The sequence below is a fragment of the Arvicola amphibius genome, chromosome 1 (genome assembly GCF_903992535.2).
Source record: "Arvicola amphibius chromosome 1, mArvAmp1.2, whole genome shotgun sequence".
NCBI classification, from domain to species: domain Eukaryota; kingdom Metazoa; phylum Chordata; class Mammalia; order Rodentia; family Cricetidae; genus Arvicola; species Arvicola amphibius.
Genome location: NC_052047.1, coordinates 72,470,026 through 72,487,172, shown reverse-complemented (window position 1 = coordinate 72,487,172; position 17,147 = coordinate 72,470,026). Strand labels below are relative to the sequence as shown.

General features: G+C 49.4%; 1 protein-coding gene across 3 annotated transcripts in view; it reads left to right on the top strand.

Moving 5' to 3' along the window:
- The window catches only part of Tns3 (tensin 3), a 230,020-nt gene that overhangs the window by 181,370 nt on the left and 31,503 nt on the right, over nucleotides 1-17,147 (top strand). For all 3 annotated transcript variants that reach the window (XM_038325227.1, XM_038325254.1, XM_038325246.1), the window contains 3 exons: nucleotides 1,070-1,230; nucleotides 2,221-2,335; nucleotides 2,788-2,871. In XM_038325227.1, coding sequence (XP_038181155.1) covers nucleotides 1,070-1,230; nucleotides 2,221-2,335; nucleotides 2,788-2,871 — 360 coding nt within the window. The remainder of the gene's footprint in view (nucleotides 1-1,069; nucleotides 1,231-2,220; nucleotides 2,336-2,787; nucleotides 2,872-17,147) is intronic.

Below are 17,147 nucleotides of genomic sequence, written 5' to 3'. Positions count from 1 at the left end.
GCCCCTGCCCAGCTTGGTCACCATGGCTGGGGCAGGTGCAGGGCACCTTGACTCTTACTGGGGCTACTGCCGTGTTACAAGGCTCTCTTAAGGGGCTTGTTCGGCCCGCTGTTTCAGACTTCCCAGTCCCAGGACCACACACATTTTAAGAGACAGGAGGGCCACCTGTGTCCCTGAGGCTGAATTTTGGCAGCCTTGTGTAAAGCCCCTTCCCTATGAAGCAAGCTCTTTGTCAACTGAGCCACCTCCCTGGCCCCTCTTTATTTACCATTTTGAGACAGGGTCTTGGCACCTATTCCAGGCTCACCTCGAACAGCGTCTCTGACTCATGGAATCACAAGCATGCACCGTCATACTTAGGGGTTCTCTGTTTTTAGCTGATGCCTAGTCTGCCAGCAAAGCCTGATTTGTGATGCAAAGGCTACATTGTGACTTGAGACGTTATCACTTCAGTACGCTGCTGCAGATGTCCCCCACTGCCCAATTTTAAGAATTCCCTGAGAGAAATTCTAAGATAGACTCTAGCCCAGATATACTTTTCTCCCTAACGAGATGAATATCAGCTTTGGCTAAATGCTGGGACCATTGGCATCTGGGTCAAAAGTAAAAGCCTGTGGAACTTCTGGCCAAAAGTAGCATTGGGCTATTAAATGTCCATTCTTAGTATTTGGTTTGGGGTTTTCCCCTCCATGTGAAGGTTCAGTTTGTCCTGGTAAACCACATGCCTGGGTCGTTGTAGGGGCATAGTCTACTCGGTGTTCACACCAAGCCTGGGGGCTGAAGTCAAGTTTAGCTAGTCTCCTGTTCCAGCACTGTGGGCTGAGTCCTAGTCCCTGGCCTTGCCTGTACTCCTGGACCTTGTCTGGATGGAGTTCCATGGTTCGTCTCTGGGCATCCTAGAGTGCCCCTGTGTTGTGTCTGCCCATAGCAGTCCTTGTGTCTGTCTGGAATGGCTGACTAGTGATTATCCACGAATGGTTTAAGATGGGTTTAATCAATGGTCTCTGCACTGTGCTGTGGGGATCGTAATCAGAAGAGCCAATTGTTTTCCTGCTCACTGGCTCCACAGGTGATGAGTCCATCGGGGGACGGCTCCGGAAGCTGAGTCTCGGGCAATATGACAATGATGCTGTGACCCAGGTGTCCTTCTCTAAGTGTGGATGGGGAAAGGCTGGTGTGGACCCAGCCCCAAGTCTGGGACCATTTTCCTCTCCTGCAGACATCAAAGAGGTATGTTTTGGCCCTGTCCCCATCTCCACTCAACCCCACTTTCCTGTCCTTGGGCTTAGGGCAGTGGTTATGCCAGGTCCTTGTATAAAACCACCAGGCACTGTAACCTCTCTGTCCTTGACGGTCTTCCTTGTCCCTTAGACATGGTTCTTCAGTGGCAGGCAGGGGTTCTGATTGGAAGCGCAGGTCAGAAGGGCTGTGTGGGGTCTGCACACTCCCTAGAGATGGCTATACAGCGGGTGCCTTGCATGGGCCGTTGAAACCTCAGTGCTCTGATATGTAGAATGGGTGTGGGATGCAAAGCATGAAGGTGGGTTGTGAGGGTTAGGGAGCATGACCCTGGCCGCGAGCAGGACCCTGGCCCTAGCAGGACCCTTCAGATAGATAGCATGGCCAGTGACAAATGCAGACTTCTAGCCTGCACACAGGGCTCGTAGTTCTCCATGGCAAATGATGACCCCGAGGAGGTCTATAGACAAGCGTCTCCTGCCTGGGACAGGTAGCTAAGGCTTCTTGTCAGAACTGGAGTAAAACGGGCCAACCCCCTCCCCCAAATAGTTAACCCTAATTATACATCTGATTCTCAAGTTGAGAAATTGGGGCCTTTGCCGTAACTCTCACAAACACGCACTCTTGGTATCTGAGTGTTTCTCCTAGAGTGCATTCCTGTGCGTTGCCAGTGATGTAGCTAAGGATTCCTTGGTGCTCTTTCGTGCTCAGTGGTGCGGTGCCTTCTTCCCTTGCACCAAGCCTCCATCACCTTTGCCCCCAGCTCTCAAGCTCTGTCTTAAGATGATGGCCCATAAGCCCCTCCTCTCTGTGCTCCAGCTTGGGTGGTAGCGAGTACTAGCAGGAGACCGGTTTCTTCCCCCTTATCCCCCTTTCAGATGTGGGCTCAGTCAGCAGATCATCTTGAGGACCTGTATCTCTGTGGAAAGGGCCTTTGTGTGGGAGTCTCATTTTTCTCGTCTCCCTCTGTGCTGGTTTCAGACGATGATCACTGCCTATCCCCCTGGCCTCGATATGATCGACGGCAGGATTTCCAACAGCAAGGATTCTGTGTGTCTGACCCCAGCGTTCCCTGTGTCTCCAGAAACTCCATATGGTAAGAAAGAAGGAAAACCAGCTGGGTGCCACTAGGTACCACAAAGTGAGATTTAGGCTTTCTTGTCGGACAATCTTTGTACCACCAGGCTGCAAATAATGACCCAGAGACTTACTATTAATTATGAAAGCTTGGCCTTTCCTCAGGCTTTTCCCAAACTAGCTCTTATAGCTTAATCTACTCATTCTGCCACGTGATTCAGTTACCTCTTCTTAGTACGGCACATCCAACTAGCTCCGAGTCTGGTGGTGAAACCATGCACCTAGTTTCCTCCTCACAGCTTCTCCCTCTGCCTGGAAGTCCTGCCTACCCTCTCCCGCTTAGCTACTGGCCATTTCGCTCTTTATTAAGCCATTCAGAAGGTGCCATAGGCAGAGACATATTTTACAGTGTAAAGAGTAATTCCACAACAGTGGGGAGTAACAATCACCTTTGCCCTGTTTCTTTTCCAGTGAAAACATCCACACGCTATCCTCCCTTTAGCCCGCCTGACCCCCAGCTGAGTAGCCCGGCCAGTTTGCGCAAAGGAGGACGGGGTAAGAACCCTTTGCTCTGGCAGTTATGATGCCATTGGCATGGTTGCTATTTCTACCAAGGCGCATTCTCTGATGCAGAATTATTTCCATTTGGGCCACGTCTGGAAAACCGTGAGCAAGAACATGTTGTGTGAGGGTGTGGAATGTGGTTGTAAATCCACTGGTTGGGAGTAACAATTGAACGTCGATAGGCTTCCCGGCATTGGCAGGAATGCTCAGGTGTGATAGTAGCTGGGGTGGCAGTTTATGCTCAGTTCATTAGGGTCTGTGGTCAGCTCAGCATAGGTGCTTAGCGTCCTATCTCCATTGAGCAAGGGCTTTGCTGGAGGAATGTGATCTACTTCACTAAGAAAATGGGTTTCAGCAAAGAGCAGGGTTATCTGAATGTACACCACAACATGGTCATCTCTTCATGCTGTTTTGTGTGACCCAGTTACGAGCCTAGTCTTCCTGTCCCTAAAGACTTGATACTTTCTCTTGTTCTCTACAATGGAACCCAGAGACCTTCAGTAGTTTGCACTGTAGGGAGGGAGTGCTAACAGGCCAGTGTGTGTCTCTTCAGGTAGGCATTGCCCACCACACTTCTTGGAATCCCAGGATGGGCCCAGCTTGATCAGGTGAAGAGAAATCCCACATATGTTCTTTTGGTCATTTAATTTTTATAGTGTAGTTTGCTGTTTGCTTTTCCTGGAGAACATGGGCAATCTCGGTGTGCTCGAGTCCTAACCCATGGCTTGCCTGGGCATCTTCCAAAGGCATCTCAGTCCATCAGAGATCCAAAGAAACATCCTAACCTGAGCCAGCCCTTCCTTGGTGCCTGATTCATGACATCCCGTCTCCCCAGATTGGCAATGTCTTGGTTAGCAGTAGGGAGTTGAATAAGAGTACTTTGGCCCCAAGGTCACTCTGTCTGCATTGCCTTGGAGAATTTGAAGTTGGGGTGGCCATGAAGCGCCTCTCTTAGGACCTTGTCTTCCATTTTGTTTTCTAAGTGTTCACTCACCTGTCCCGCAAAGGCTCTCCCCAGGCTGCTGTTTCTTGAGGCAGCACCCAAGCGTCTTGGTCTTCAAGCTTCTCTGTCCAGCAGGACTTGGTACAAATGGATGTATGTAGCGTAAGCTCCAGGTTTGAAGAGTCTGCTCCTAGATAGCTTCTCAGCAGTGAACAAGCAATGTGTCTGTTGTCCTGTTCATCATCACAGATGTGGACTCTATGTGGAACACCAAGCTCATGGTGTGAATGCAAGTCTTCTCTGTCACGATCTGCTGTGGTAGCACCGTGGATGATCTCTTCCTTCAGTGCAGTGAGAGGCTTGAACATGGGGCTTCTTGCTGAAGCAGTCCAACTGGATTCCTTCCAGAGGAAGACCAGACCTGGAGCTTGGACATGAAAGCTGGGAGATGAGAAGCTTGGTTGGTCGGATGCCCCATGTGGTTCACCGTTAGAGGCGGGATCACTGAGCAGAACTATCACTAAAAACGAGAAGGGATGTGGAAAGCCAAGGATGAGGGTCAGGCTTTGTGGAAGAGAAGACTCAGGGGCGGCACAGGGACAGTCTTTGTACTAGTCTCAAACATGATAACGCCTCCTGAAGGCAGCCGTTTCCTATGCTCAGGACTCACACTTCCCCTGTGTCTCTCCTGGTCCTCTCATGGTTAGCTTAAGGTTCCCGAGTCAGATGTTCCTAGAGTCAGCCAGCTCCCTGCTGAAAGCACGCTGCACACCAGAGTGTACCTGGGATCTGCTAGTGGTTAGATAAACGGAAGAAGCCTATTTTGAGGAGCTAGAAGTGGTTCTTGGCTTGAGAGCACTGCTTGCTCTTGAGGGCTGTGCCCTGTCCCCAGCACCCACAAAGCGACTTACAACCACGGTGACTACACTTCTAGGGTATGTGATGGCCTCTTCTGACCTTCTTGGTATACACATGGGGTATACATACATGTACTCGGGCATACCCACATACACAAATAAAAAAAAAGAAGCCTCCTTTCTAAAAGCCTGAGAAACCAAAGTGAAAGCCTGCCCACGCTTGATGGTACCCAAGAGCCAGCTGTTAGACCCGGGTTGTCGCAGGTCTGCGAAGGAGGAGAGTTTTCCCGCAGGATTTGGGAGCTCTCATAAGTCAACCCTTCACTTACCGGAGAGTCCTCTCTTATACCATACAGTAGACATTACAACTCCCTCCATTCCCCTTCTGTTGCGAAGAAGTGTCCAGAGTTATTAAGAACGGGTTTTTTACACTTTCCATCTAGAGATCTACGAAACTTTTTAGCATTGTTAGGTTCTAGCAGGCTCTGCCACCAAAGCCCTTCCTCTGTTGGGAAAGCCCATTTGGCTTCTGGAGTGTCTCTCGGTGAACACAGAGGATTAGGTAGGTAACTGAGGCAGGTATTGTCGGATGGCACCTGTCCTGTCAGAAGCAAGACGCACACACACCCGAGCTCTTACACTTTCTAACTGGGTGGTCCAGGGAGGTTTCTGCTACTCCAGTGTTTATCTGTTCCAGTACAGCCCAGCAAGTGATTCCTGCCACACGCCATTCCGGTGAGCGCTTGTGAGCATGGGTAATTTAGGTGCCTTACTTAGACCTGAAGCAGAATCTGCGAGGTTGTGCTTGACAATGTAGCACAAAGAGCAAAGAAAGGGACAGTGTCATAAATAGCGGAAGACCATGGTACTCATAACTTGTCAATAGCATGGAGAGTCTTAGTCTACCCTCTGCTTTAACAGACTACTGTGACCCAGGAAATTTATAATCAACAGAAACATGCCTCATAGTTCAGGAGTCTGGGACGCCGAAGATCAGGGACCAGAGAATGTCTACATGGGTCCCAGCAAAGCAGAGGCGTCCCGTAGGGAGTGGGGAGATAACCAGGAAGGTTATCAGGCACCCATGTCTGAGATTTGTGGTGCTACCTCGTTCATGAGGACAGATTCCATCTGCCTCAGCCTTTGCTTCTGAGATTCCCCTGCTACCCTAGTATTGATTTCCTAACACATGAACTATAGGGAGTGGTTGTGCTCAGACTATATCAGAACATGAGTTGTAGGGACACAGAAGCTTCAGGGCCTATCCCCGCAGCTTATAAGAACATAAAGGGTGGGGGACAGGCACAGGAGATGGCAGAGCAGCCATAGACTCTGGGAAGGGAGCCATAACAGCACCTGAGCAGTGTCCAGGGGCCTGTGAGCATTCTTGCCTTTCTGACGCGAGACCTTGAGCTTTGTGAGGATGGGGACCAGGCAGCCAGCACAGGCCTGGCGCGCAGCTGTCTGTTCCCGCATCATCACTCCAGCCAAAGTGTACCCCAGACATGTAAGTGGTCAGGGCACCCATACATGTCTTAGGATTTTAGAAGTTAGCCTTTTCTAAGGAATTGCCTTTTTTAAAGAATCTAAGTGGCATTGTTTAATCTCAGTCTTTATATGGGTGAAAGAAAATTATGAAGTGCAAGATATAAAACATTTTGCAATTTCCTAGATGATACTATCCTTGGTATTTCTAAAATAAGTGAAATAAAAGATGATGGTAAAAGGTTTCATGAAAAAAAGCCATGTTTCTGACATAACTTACTTTCCAGATTGTTCCAAAATAGTTCATTTGCTACATTCGCGATGTCTTACAACCATTGCCCCTCTGTAGTTGCAGAACGTTCCTGTCACATAACAGTTTCTTAACGATTGTTATTTAGAGAACTTTTGAGAACTTTGGGCATCCGTACAAATGATTAATGGCTAATGTTTGTTTACTTCAAGGGAATGCTTTTGTGATTTTGCAATTCCTATTTTGTATCTGACAGATTGATATGGGCTGTTTGGGGCTGTTGTCTCTACTTTGAATACAAGACTTTGTGAAGGAGTTGAAGGCTGGGGCCATCTGTTTACTGGGTTCATAGGGAATAAGAACCAGAATAACTGGTTCAAAATAGGGGAGCTGGACTTGGTGGAGTTCAGAGGGCAGAAATGGATGGTGTTTGCCAGAAGAGGAAAAAAAGCAGGGTCCAAAGTATTTGAAATGAAACAGAAAGGGAGGAGAAGTAAGGGGCCTTAATTGTTCTTATTAGAAGCATTATTTTAGTTTTGCTTAGAAAAGTAGTTGGGGTACTGGAGAGATGGCTCAAGAGTTAGGAGCACAAACTCTTCTTCCAGAGGACCTATGTTCCATTCCCTGCACCCACATGGTGGCTCACAACTGTCTCTAACTCCAGTTCCAGGGCATTACACACTCTTCTGGCCTCCTCTGCCACTACACACGATGGTGCACAGACATACATGCAGGCAAAACACATAGACACATAAAAATAAAGGAAAAAATGGGGCAGTGGTGCACAGACATACATGCAGGCAAAACACACAGACACATAAAAATAAAGGAAAAATGGGGAGGGTTTGGAGAGGAAAGGGAAGAAGGGAATTATACTATAATCTCAAAGATAAATAATAAAAGCTAAATTAATTCATTTTAAAGTTGCCAGCGTAGGAAGTTTAACATGTTATAAAATGTACCAGACAGCTTTTCCTTTCCTTCTTACACCCAGCTCCTTTTCTGTTTGAATTTTTATGAATTTGGAATGAGAATTTTTACAGAGCAGATAAAAGCACATACTATTAAGTAAACACGGGTGATGTTTATGGTAGACCTTGGTGGCTTTGAATCTATTGAACTTCCAAAGCAAATGTGCCAGTCTGTGTATCTAGACTTAGGTGCACATAACATAAGAATGCCTGTGTGGGGGAGGCATATACCGTCTGCACAAATGCCTGAGATACATTCTGCACTCCAGTTTATGCCAAAGAATGTGTCCTGGGAAGGGTGAGCCCCGACAATGGATGTGGATCAGTAAATTCACAGCAGCCTTCCTGCTCCCCACCCCAGATGAAGAATGTGAAAGAAAAAAAATCAGGCTGCTTGTAAATATATCTGAAAGTAAACACCAGGCATCGGTTCCTGGAGGTCAGGGTCCAGCACTGCCCTGTGAATGGGCTGTTGGGAGTCTGTTTCGATGAGAACATGAATTTGCTTGTATGGAATGTGGCTCAGAACACACAAGCTGCTGGCATCCCTTCTGACACTTCATCCACCGCGCAGGCCAACTTGAAGGATCCCATGAGCGGGGAGCTCTGTAAACTGGGCACAGGGCGTCCTTTGGCTTGATTGGTAGTGGAGCAGGGAGAGCTTCGCTTTCTGATTGTACTCACCAGCTCATCCATGGTCCAGGCCTGTGGGCTCTTCTGGGAGACAGAATGGAAAAAGCTATCCAGGCATTTGGCCAATAGGAATTTTGCCCTGGTCATGATTCTTAGCCCACAGGATGGCTCTGGGACATGGCGACAAGGCCAGGGGCTCTCTGTGTTGCAGAACCTCTGAAAACATCTTTTAAACAACAGGATAAGAGTGGACCACTATGTGTGGTTTCAGGGATGTTGTCTTAGAAATGCGAGTCTATTTCATCTTCTCTCTGCGAGAATGTCTCAGAAATTTGTGTTGGAGTTGAAGCCGCTGCCTCCCACTGGCTATGCAGAGCAAACTCTGGGCCTCAGATCGGAGCAGTGACTTGAAGCCCAGCTTGTGGCAGGTGTGGAACTAAAGTCCATTGCAGACCCGGCCACAGCTGTGAGTGTAGGTTGCTGAACCAGGTAGGCGCCTAAGTGGAGACCGCTGGGGAGACGGCATGCAGGACAAGCGAAGATATTTGTGGTAACGTTTCCTTATTGAGTCTGTCAGCTATGTGCTTGTCTCTCTTCTCCCAAAGCCCTGTCCTTCAGTTCACCTGCCCAGGCTTGTCTCCAGGTGTCACGCAGCCTTAGGCATTGGGACAGTTCAGTACTCTGGAGTCTCCTCTGTAACTCTGGAGCCACTGCCCCTCAGGCTAGCATTTTTTGCCAGGGAGCCCGATCATGCCTGGATTGCAAGAGATATGGGGAGGGGCACGTGAACTGAGTTTGCTAAAATCTAGGAAGATGCGAACCTTCCATTTGCTCCCTGCCATCTCCTGCGGCCTGGAGTGATGCCTGGTACCCCTCAGATCAGAGAGCTTCCTCAGGAGACAGAGATGAGGCCTGACAGTTTCAATATAGTTAAAGTACGTCAGCCTTTGTTTAGATTCCGTGCTAGTATGAGCGCTCTTCCTTCGGGATTTGTGGGTTGCTGGCTCTAGGAACCCGGTGGGTACCATTCTCTGGGTGTGCTGAGCACAGCAGTGTGGACTTTGTCTGCTCAGTTCACCTATTCTCCCATATACTCCATGCCTTGCAAATGTGACCAGCAGTTACTCTACTGTATCATTTAGGGATGAATGACCACAGGAAGTCCATTCATGTGTATTACAGATACCTTGTTTAAACCAAGTTTTTCACCTGTAGTTTAATCTGTGACTGAGGATTTCAAGAGGACCACTGTATACAGACACAGCACAAGAGTGGTCGTGCACACGGCACAGGGTCCTGTCTGCAAATTCTCCAGATTATACCTGGACTTAGAGTGTATCACTGTCTGAGCTCTACATAGGAACTGTGCACTGACGTGCCCGTACCTGTGAGGAAGGACTAGCGAGCACATTTACAGAACAATAAATGCAGGCACTTGTGGTCTTTGTGGGGAAGGTAAGGCAGCACCCGAGTGCTCCAAAGGGCATTATGAGTAAATTTGGTGCTCCTCGGGTTTCATCATGGCACACTAGTAGAAAGTCGGTGCCGCCAGCACTTGGAGTTCGGTTTCCTTGGCAGGGTATGATAGTGGGTGATTGTGAGGTGGCAGGCACACGGATTTAAGGGGACTGTATTTTGTTTTAAATCCCTTATTCTGCAGAACGGTCAGCGAGCATTCTCTTTATCCAGCGGGTGGAAGGTCGATTCCAAGACAGACAGGAAAAGGGCATTAGAGTGGCTTACATATGTCAGCTATGGTAGTGGCTACTCTGGTGGTTTGGGGGTCCACCTGTCCCTGTCCTGAGGCTGCGTCTGTTGCTGCAGATAAGACCTGCAGGCTACATCCACAGCACCCTCTTACATTCCCTGAGACTGTCAGGTGGGTAGCACCCCCTCCCCCACACACACAATTTACACACAGAGCATCTGGTTTCTTTTTCTTGGGGGGGGGGTGTCAAATCCTAGGGAGGACCCTGCGCATGATCAGCTGATTGTGGGAAGAATGGTCCATGCTTCTGATTGGCTGCCTGGCACCCCTGAAGGGGCAGATACGACTCTAGAACCTATGAACTGACGCACACCCGGGGTTGAGCAGCCAGAGCTCTGCCAAACTGATGGGACAGTGACTTAGGAGAGCAGACCGCAGACATGGTCATCATTCCCCTGCCTGCTATGGGCACCTTGGCCGCAGCTGAACGTCATGGCTTCCTTTCTCCATTGTTGCTGTACTCCAGTCCTCTGATGGCCTCTTCTTCTCCCCCCACTACCATGCCTTCCTCCAAAGTGAGCTTTTCCCCTCAGCTCCTTACGCCTTTCCTTATTTTCCCTTCTACAAAGTCCCAGCCAGGGCCTGCTCCCATTGGTTGCACGAGGAGTGCTATGACTAGCATTCCTGAGGCTGAGGCAGGAGAATCTTGAGTTGGAGGCCAGCTTGTGCTGCTTGGGGCTGGGCCTTTAAATCACTAGAAGGATATACCTCAGATCATGGATTCATCTCGAGCACTGAAAGTCAGTTTTTTTTTTTTTTTTTATAGTGAATAGAATTAAAGACAAGGCTTTCCAAGCTAGGGACCAATGTGTCAGCACCACAGTGGGCCTGAGCCCAAAGTATACAGAACAAGGCCCCAGGTGTCACAGGACCAGCATCCTTGCTGGTGAAGGTAAGGGCTAGCGAAACCCACTGTGGGGCTGTGGCTTTCTCCAGGAACTCTCCGTTTGTGCTCTGCTATATCTTGGGACTCCCCTCCCATGGGCATCCCTGCTCGTTCAGTGTGTGCCTCCTGTCCAAGTACTGACACTGCTCTCTAGAGAAAACAGCAGGGTTTATGAGAACAACTTTCTTTCTAAAGGAAGTAATGCTTCCAGATCACTCCAATTGCTCACATTGCAGCTGAGGAGGGGGTGGGGAGATAAGTCAGTCTCTTTCCTAGAGGCCCTTCAAAGCCTGAGGGGACCCACTCAGAACTGTCATGACTTTGACACTGTCACAAATGCAGTATGCCCAGCTTCCTTCATTGCCCATCTCCGTGGGTTTGCCCCCAGTCCTCTGGCCCGTGACTACGTGGGACCCACAGGGGGATATACCTGCCGTTGAGAGTGTCCTTTTTCTGGCAATGGACTGGAAAGGCTGGCACATCCACCTCACCAAGCCCCCAGCCTACTGCTGAGCCTGTTGGGCTGGGGCCAGGCATTTCCGACAGCAGGAGCAGCTGTTTTGAGGGCACATAAACAGGAGGGAGGAAGTGTCTTCACAGGGGTCTTCCTGGCTCTGCCCTAGACACGTGGCCTGGAGGAGCTGGAATGAGGGGCCTCTCCTGATAAGGTTACCAAGTTGGTATCGGGACCTGTGGGGTTGGGCAGGCTTAGATTCAGCAAGATGGCAGCTGGTTGTGCTGGAAGCTTTTGTCTGTGTGGAACCCAGTAAAAGCAGCTCTGGTACGTGCTGGCAAGGAAACATCCCCAGGGGAACACAGAACCTTCTACTCCAGAAGTTCAGGGGAATGTTCTAGAAGCTCACATTTGCAGAGTGAGTGAGATTTTGCCTTACCAGTCAGACAGGACAAAGCAGGACGCACTGCCCCCTCTGTGCTGCCGCTGCCTCATGGTAACATCTGGAGTGGTGTGGCCCTGTCCAAGACCAGGCACACAGGCCCCTATGCGCTGCTGTGTAATCACGGCCACAGCTGGTTTCAAGGCTCAAGTAATAGAACCGATTATTCTGCTTAAAGAGCAAGAAAGTGTCTCAAACAAAAAAAGTAATTAAAATTTAATGTGTTATTTGTAAGCAAATTTGAAGGAGTGATAGGAGTTTGATGGTTGGTTTGGGGGTTCTTTCAAATAGAGGGAAGCACATGCAGAGAGTAGGAGGGAGAGGGGGACGCAGGTGTAGATGCTGCCCAGGGCCTGTTGATAGAAAGGTTACCAGCCAGATGAAGAGGCTGATTTCTGTAATCAGGAGGAAAACCTGCACACTTTGAGCAGATACCAAGGGGTGGGTTTTGTAGCTGAAGTCTTCTGGTAGCCTTATACAGGGCTGTAGTGAAGGTTTTGGAGGGGGCAGATGAACCCCTACAAAGGAATGAAGAGGGAAAGGACCCTCCCTGGCAAGGCTAGGCGAGGCTTCTGAACCTCCTTTGCAGAGAAGGGCAGGTATGGGTGTGGTTGCTGGTCCTGCCCCTTTTCTCCCCCGGGCTTTGACACTGGCCTTGGCGCTGAGTTAGGCTGTGGTGGGTTTCTGGAGGGAGGTTTCCAGAGCTTGGTTGGAGGGGAGGAGGAAGAAGGGAAGCAGAATGAAAAGGAAGCAAACTGCAGCGGGGAGCGGGCGGGGCCAAGTCTGGAGGCACTGACTGGGCAGGCGGCCCGCAGCGGCCCCGCGGCCGCCCAACAATCCCGGGATTCTTTCCTGCTACCCGCTCTCCCGCTGCCCTCTGAATGGGCCTCTTTGGAGGTGGCCGCCCCGCCTCCCGCCCTGACTCCCCCGGGACTGGCAGAACACAGAGTCCACCCAGGGTGGGTGGGGGACGCCTCTGGGACGGGACTCACCACCCGGGGCTGCTGGAGACAGACCCTGCAGAGTGCCTTCCATAAGGCTCACAGATTCTAGGCCCTTCTTCCATGAACTGACCAGATCCCAGGTGCCCAGGTAAGCTAATAGCTGGCCTTGGGGCTTCTTGGGGAGCTATTTCTGCGTTCCTGGTGCCTCTGTGCTCTGGCGCCTTTGGGCAAATCCAGTTGCTGAAACCTGATCTGGTATGTGGGGGAGGGTAGTGGTGGGATTAGGGAGGAGGAGGAGGAGGCAGACCTAGTTCCAGTGGCCAGGATACCTAGGTGAAATGGGGCTTGGAAACACAGCAAGACAGTTTTCTGCTCTGTGTCTCCCTATCACTTAGTGATGTTTCTCAAGTTCCCAGACTTTGGGACAAGATACCCCACCCTTGAGCTAAGCCAGGCTGCCCCTTCAGGAGAAGGCAAGCTTCTGTCTTTGCTGAGACTCTTTGGGGTGAACAAAAGCCTGGCTTACAGATGTGCGGCTTTTTGTGCGTCCTTCTGCCCAAACTGAGGATCATAGGCCGTGGCATTCTCTCGGTCACAGCCCACCCGATAGCCCTCAAGAGAGCACTCCCTGCATTAGCTTCCCAGGACAGTAGTGTTCCCACCAAGGAGACAGGCAGCCTGAAGAACGGATTCTGGGTTTTTAACGAGGCCCTCTCTCTTGAGTCTTCTATGCTTGGAGCCGTCAAAGGGCGTCTTTCTAAACAAATCCATGAACTTTGAAACAAAACAGACATTTTCTGAAGCAATCTACTCAGATAGCTAGCGGAGCGTATGCAGTTGGGGCAACTGGTACCTTCTCTATCCTCCCCTTCTGGGGCGGGGCTGGGGTTGCCTCCCCCATGTGTGGGGTGAGGGAATCTCGGGACTCTAAGTGGTGTGGGAGGATTATGTGGTCTCTTGCAGCATCTGTAGATCCTTCCATGGACATGTTATAGACACAAGGCTGAGTGTGTGTGTTTCTGCTCACATCATGGGCAAGATTAAGGCAGAGAGGGGAAGGAGCCACACACTTGAGAGGAAGCCCTCCATGAGCAAACCCCGAGACAAGCCCAGGCAGGTTAGGGTCTGCCTCAAGTTTCCTGGCAACGATTTATGTATTGTCCCTTCTAAGAGCCAGAGACACTTTAACTCAAATGGAAGAAAATGCCTTTTCAAAAGCCCCCTGCTTTTTAAATGGGATCCACATAAAATAATCATTTTTCCATGAATTCCATATGTACGTCAATGTGTTCTACATTGGCCGTCTCGGATGGAAATGTTTTCCTAGTCTGAGGTGAGATGCAAAGTATGGCCAATCTATTTGCACTTTATAGAGCTCGTGTTTACTAACAGCCTGTAGCAAATGGTGGAGCCTGGGGTACTGGGGGCCCCCTTCCATGTTGTGTGTGGCGCTGGCTTTCTGAGCACAGCAACAGGGCTATAAATGATGCACTGAGAACCCCGTGTCTTCCCTATGCTCAGAGCAAATGTGTGCAGCAGGTTCCCTGTCCTTTCCAGGACAAGTCTTAGGATGTGTGCCTGTGAGGGAGGCTGCTCCGGAGGCGGGCTGCAGAATCAGAGCTCCATGGTGCTGATGGGAGGCAAGGGGCCTGTTGACTGCCTTTGAACCAGCTCCCTTCCATTCTAGTGCCTGCTAGAAGGATGGTCATGTATATGGAACATGTCAGAGGGTTAAGTGAGGTAGTGCCCACTTGTGGCTTAGCAGTGCACCTAACCCATTCATGGAAGGCACTCAGCCCGAGTCATCTGCTGCTCTTGCCTCTTATTCTGTGAAGAAATCATGTGTGAAGTGGCACCAAGATTTCTCCGTATCACTGAAAGTGAGTGGTGTACATATCTGTGTTCATAGCTTATTCAGCCCTGCCCTGAAACTTTGAGAAAGTGAGTTGAGGTGGGGTGGGGACCATGGTCACTCCTAGTTCTGGGTGAGAGTGGGATATTGAGTAGAGTTTGTCCGCTGTTCCCCCCCTCCCAGTGCCTTCCTTTCTCTTCCTCTCTGATTCCCCTCCCTGAATTTAATACAGAACAGACAGACAAAGGCATATAGCCGCCCACTGATAGGAAACAGGTCAGACTGGTAGGTGCCACTGATGGGTTTCGGAAGCTGGTCAGACAGCTGTCTCAGCAGGTCTGGAACCAACTCTCTATTCTGGGGTTATAGAGTGCACCAATGTCTGTATGTTTCATCTCCGTCCTTTCTGGGACTGACTTCCGTCTTAAAGGTACTAGATCACAGGCCACAGTGAGACGTGAAGTCCCAGGAGGACCCATTACAGACTGTATGTAACCTGAGAAAATCAGGGAACAGGTTCACCCCTAGTCTTACCACTAGCGATCAGTGTGACCCACTTTGGGTGGTGGCCTCTGTATGGTATTTGATTTGGACTAGCCTCAGGAAAAGATGAGTACTTGGTTAAACATGTCTAAAGACCATGGCAAACAGTAAGATGGCCAACTTCCTTGAGGGACTGGATATGGTTAGAAAAGCTTCCAGAATGTTCCATGGAGTTTCCTCAAAGTAGTAAGAAAGAAAGAGAGAGAGAATGAGAAGAGTCTAAAAAAGACTAGATCTAGTCATAGAAGATGTAGGTTTGGGGATGTCTCCTGTGTACATTCTGGAAGAAGACACAAGCTGCCCGGCCAGCAGCTCATCTTACTTCAGAATAGATCTTGGTAGGAAGGCATGCGGTTTCCCCAGTGGCCCTACCCACCCTCATATCTGGTATGATCTCTGTCATTACCAAGGTCTCTGTCACCTTTGTAACCCATGCTACACCTGGGCTGGGGGAAATCAAGCTGATACTATCTTACTGGCTATATGTAGTGATAAGTCCCTCAGAGGCTATTTAAAATGACACTGTTCATAAAAGGGAACATTTTCAAAGCTTGCTAAGAAATATTTAAAAGTCATAAATACATGGAGAGAGGGGTCATGTTTGGGCATACATGTGTCAGTGATAATGAGTTTCTCCTGAGTTTCATCTACACATTATTTCTGTGAGTGAAACTTTGTGAGTCCTTTCTGACTTTAAAGAGTAAAGGCCCTGAATATATATTCAGTGTATAGCTGTCAGGAGGTCAGACCGTCATGACAGTGGAGAAAGACCTCAGCCAAGGTTGGCTTAGTTTGGTTCACAGTGTGCAGGTTCTGGTCCATGGGTAACGTTGCCTCCTTTGCTTTTGGCCCTGTGGTGGGGTAGCTTGTCATGTGACAGCAAAGTCTTCATGGCCAGAAGATGAAATAAGGAACGGAATGTGATTCTCCAATCCCTTGAAGTCCATCCCTTCATGACCTGCAGAATTCCTACTAGGTTTCACCCCTTAAAGTTCCCACCACATGCCAGTAGCTTCACACTGGGTACTGAACTTGTAATACTTGAAAACATGAACCTTTGGAGGATCTTTCACATCCAAACTCCAGCAAACAGTACGTGTCTGTGTAAGATGGGATGGTTGGTGCTGATCAGTGAGGGGTGAATGATACTCTGTAAATAGAACCGGAGAGGTCCCTGTTCAGAACACAGTAAGCCATTCTCCTGGTATCACACAGGAGCATCAACTCCGAAGGAGCCCGGGACTATTAATTTTTCAGTTCTCTGTGGGAAGTATAGACACACACGTTTTCCTGTTTGTTTCCCTTTCTCTCCTCATCTCTTTTTTCCTTGCCGTGACATAGCTTCTAAAATATTACAGAGTGAGCTATTTCTTCTTAGGTTGCAGATGTTTTGAGTAGACGCCACCGTAGAAATGTCTTAGTGCTGCTTATGAGGTATCCCATGGAATCGGTGTTTCACTGCTCAGAGCGAACTGAGAGTTCTCTTAGTTCCTCACGTTGAAGTGTAAATGTTTTGATGGGTCTCCTTCCCGAAGGGTGTCGCATCATGTTGGAAGAGCCTTTTCTTTCTGGTCTCCTTAGTTTTGGGGTCTCTTTGAAACCACCCAAGACATGTGGGTTGTTGAACAAACCTTTACCTTGGGTGTCCTGTGGAGAGCGTGAAAATTGTGGCAGGTAAACCTAGCCATACTAGGGATGAGCAGGCACTCAGATTTCAAAATGTGGTGTCATGTGATTGGGCAACTCAGAGTTGAAGAGAGGAGACTGAGGCACAGGGAGCTGAGCTGTGGGTGGGTTGGTTGGGAACAGATAGTGCATTGGGGACCCTGAGCAGGTGATTGATCGGTGGATTATTCTCCTGCTCTGTAGATTATTTTCCTCCTCGGCCCTAGCCAGGAGGCCACAGTGCATGCTGTGGCTATGTGTTGAGCTGTCTGGGAGGATGAGGGTCTTCAGCATGGGGTGGAGGTGCACAGGGCCCGCAGGGCATAGAGCAGGGTGTGGGACTCATTTCTCTTTGGGTTCTGCAGTCCTGGCTTGGACAAATGTGTGATAGATATCATACCACCTTAGAATATTCATCCCCAGCTGTCAGTCCTGTGTCACGGCTAAATTGACAACCGTTTCCGCTTTCCCTCCCCATCCTCATAATATTCTACCGGGGTGGGGGATGTAATTTCCATCTTTAATTACTTTTGGCCTCACTGTCTCTCCCAGACTCACATACTTCTCCACTGTT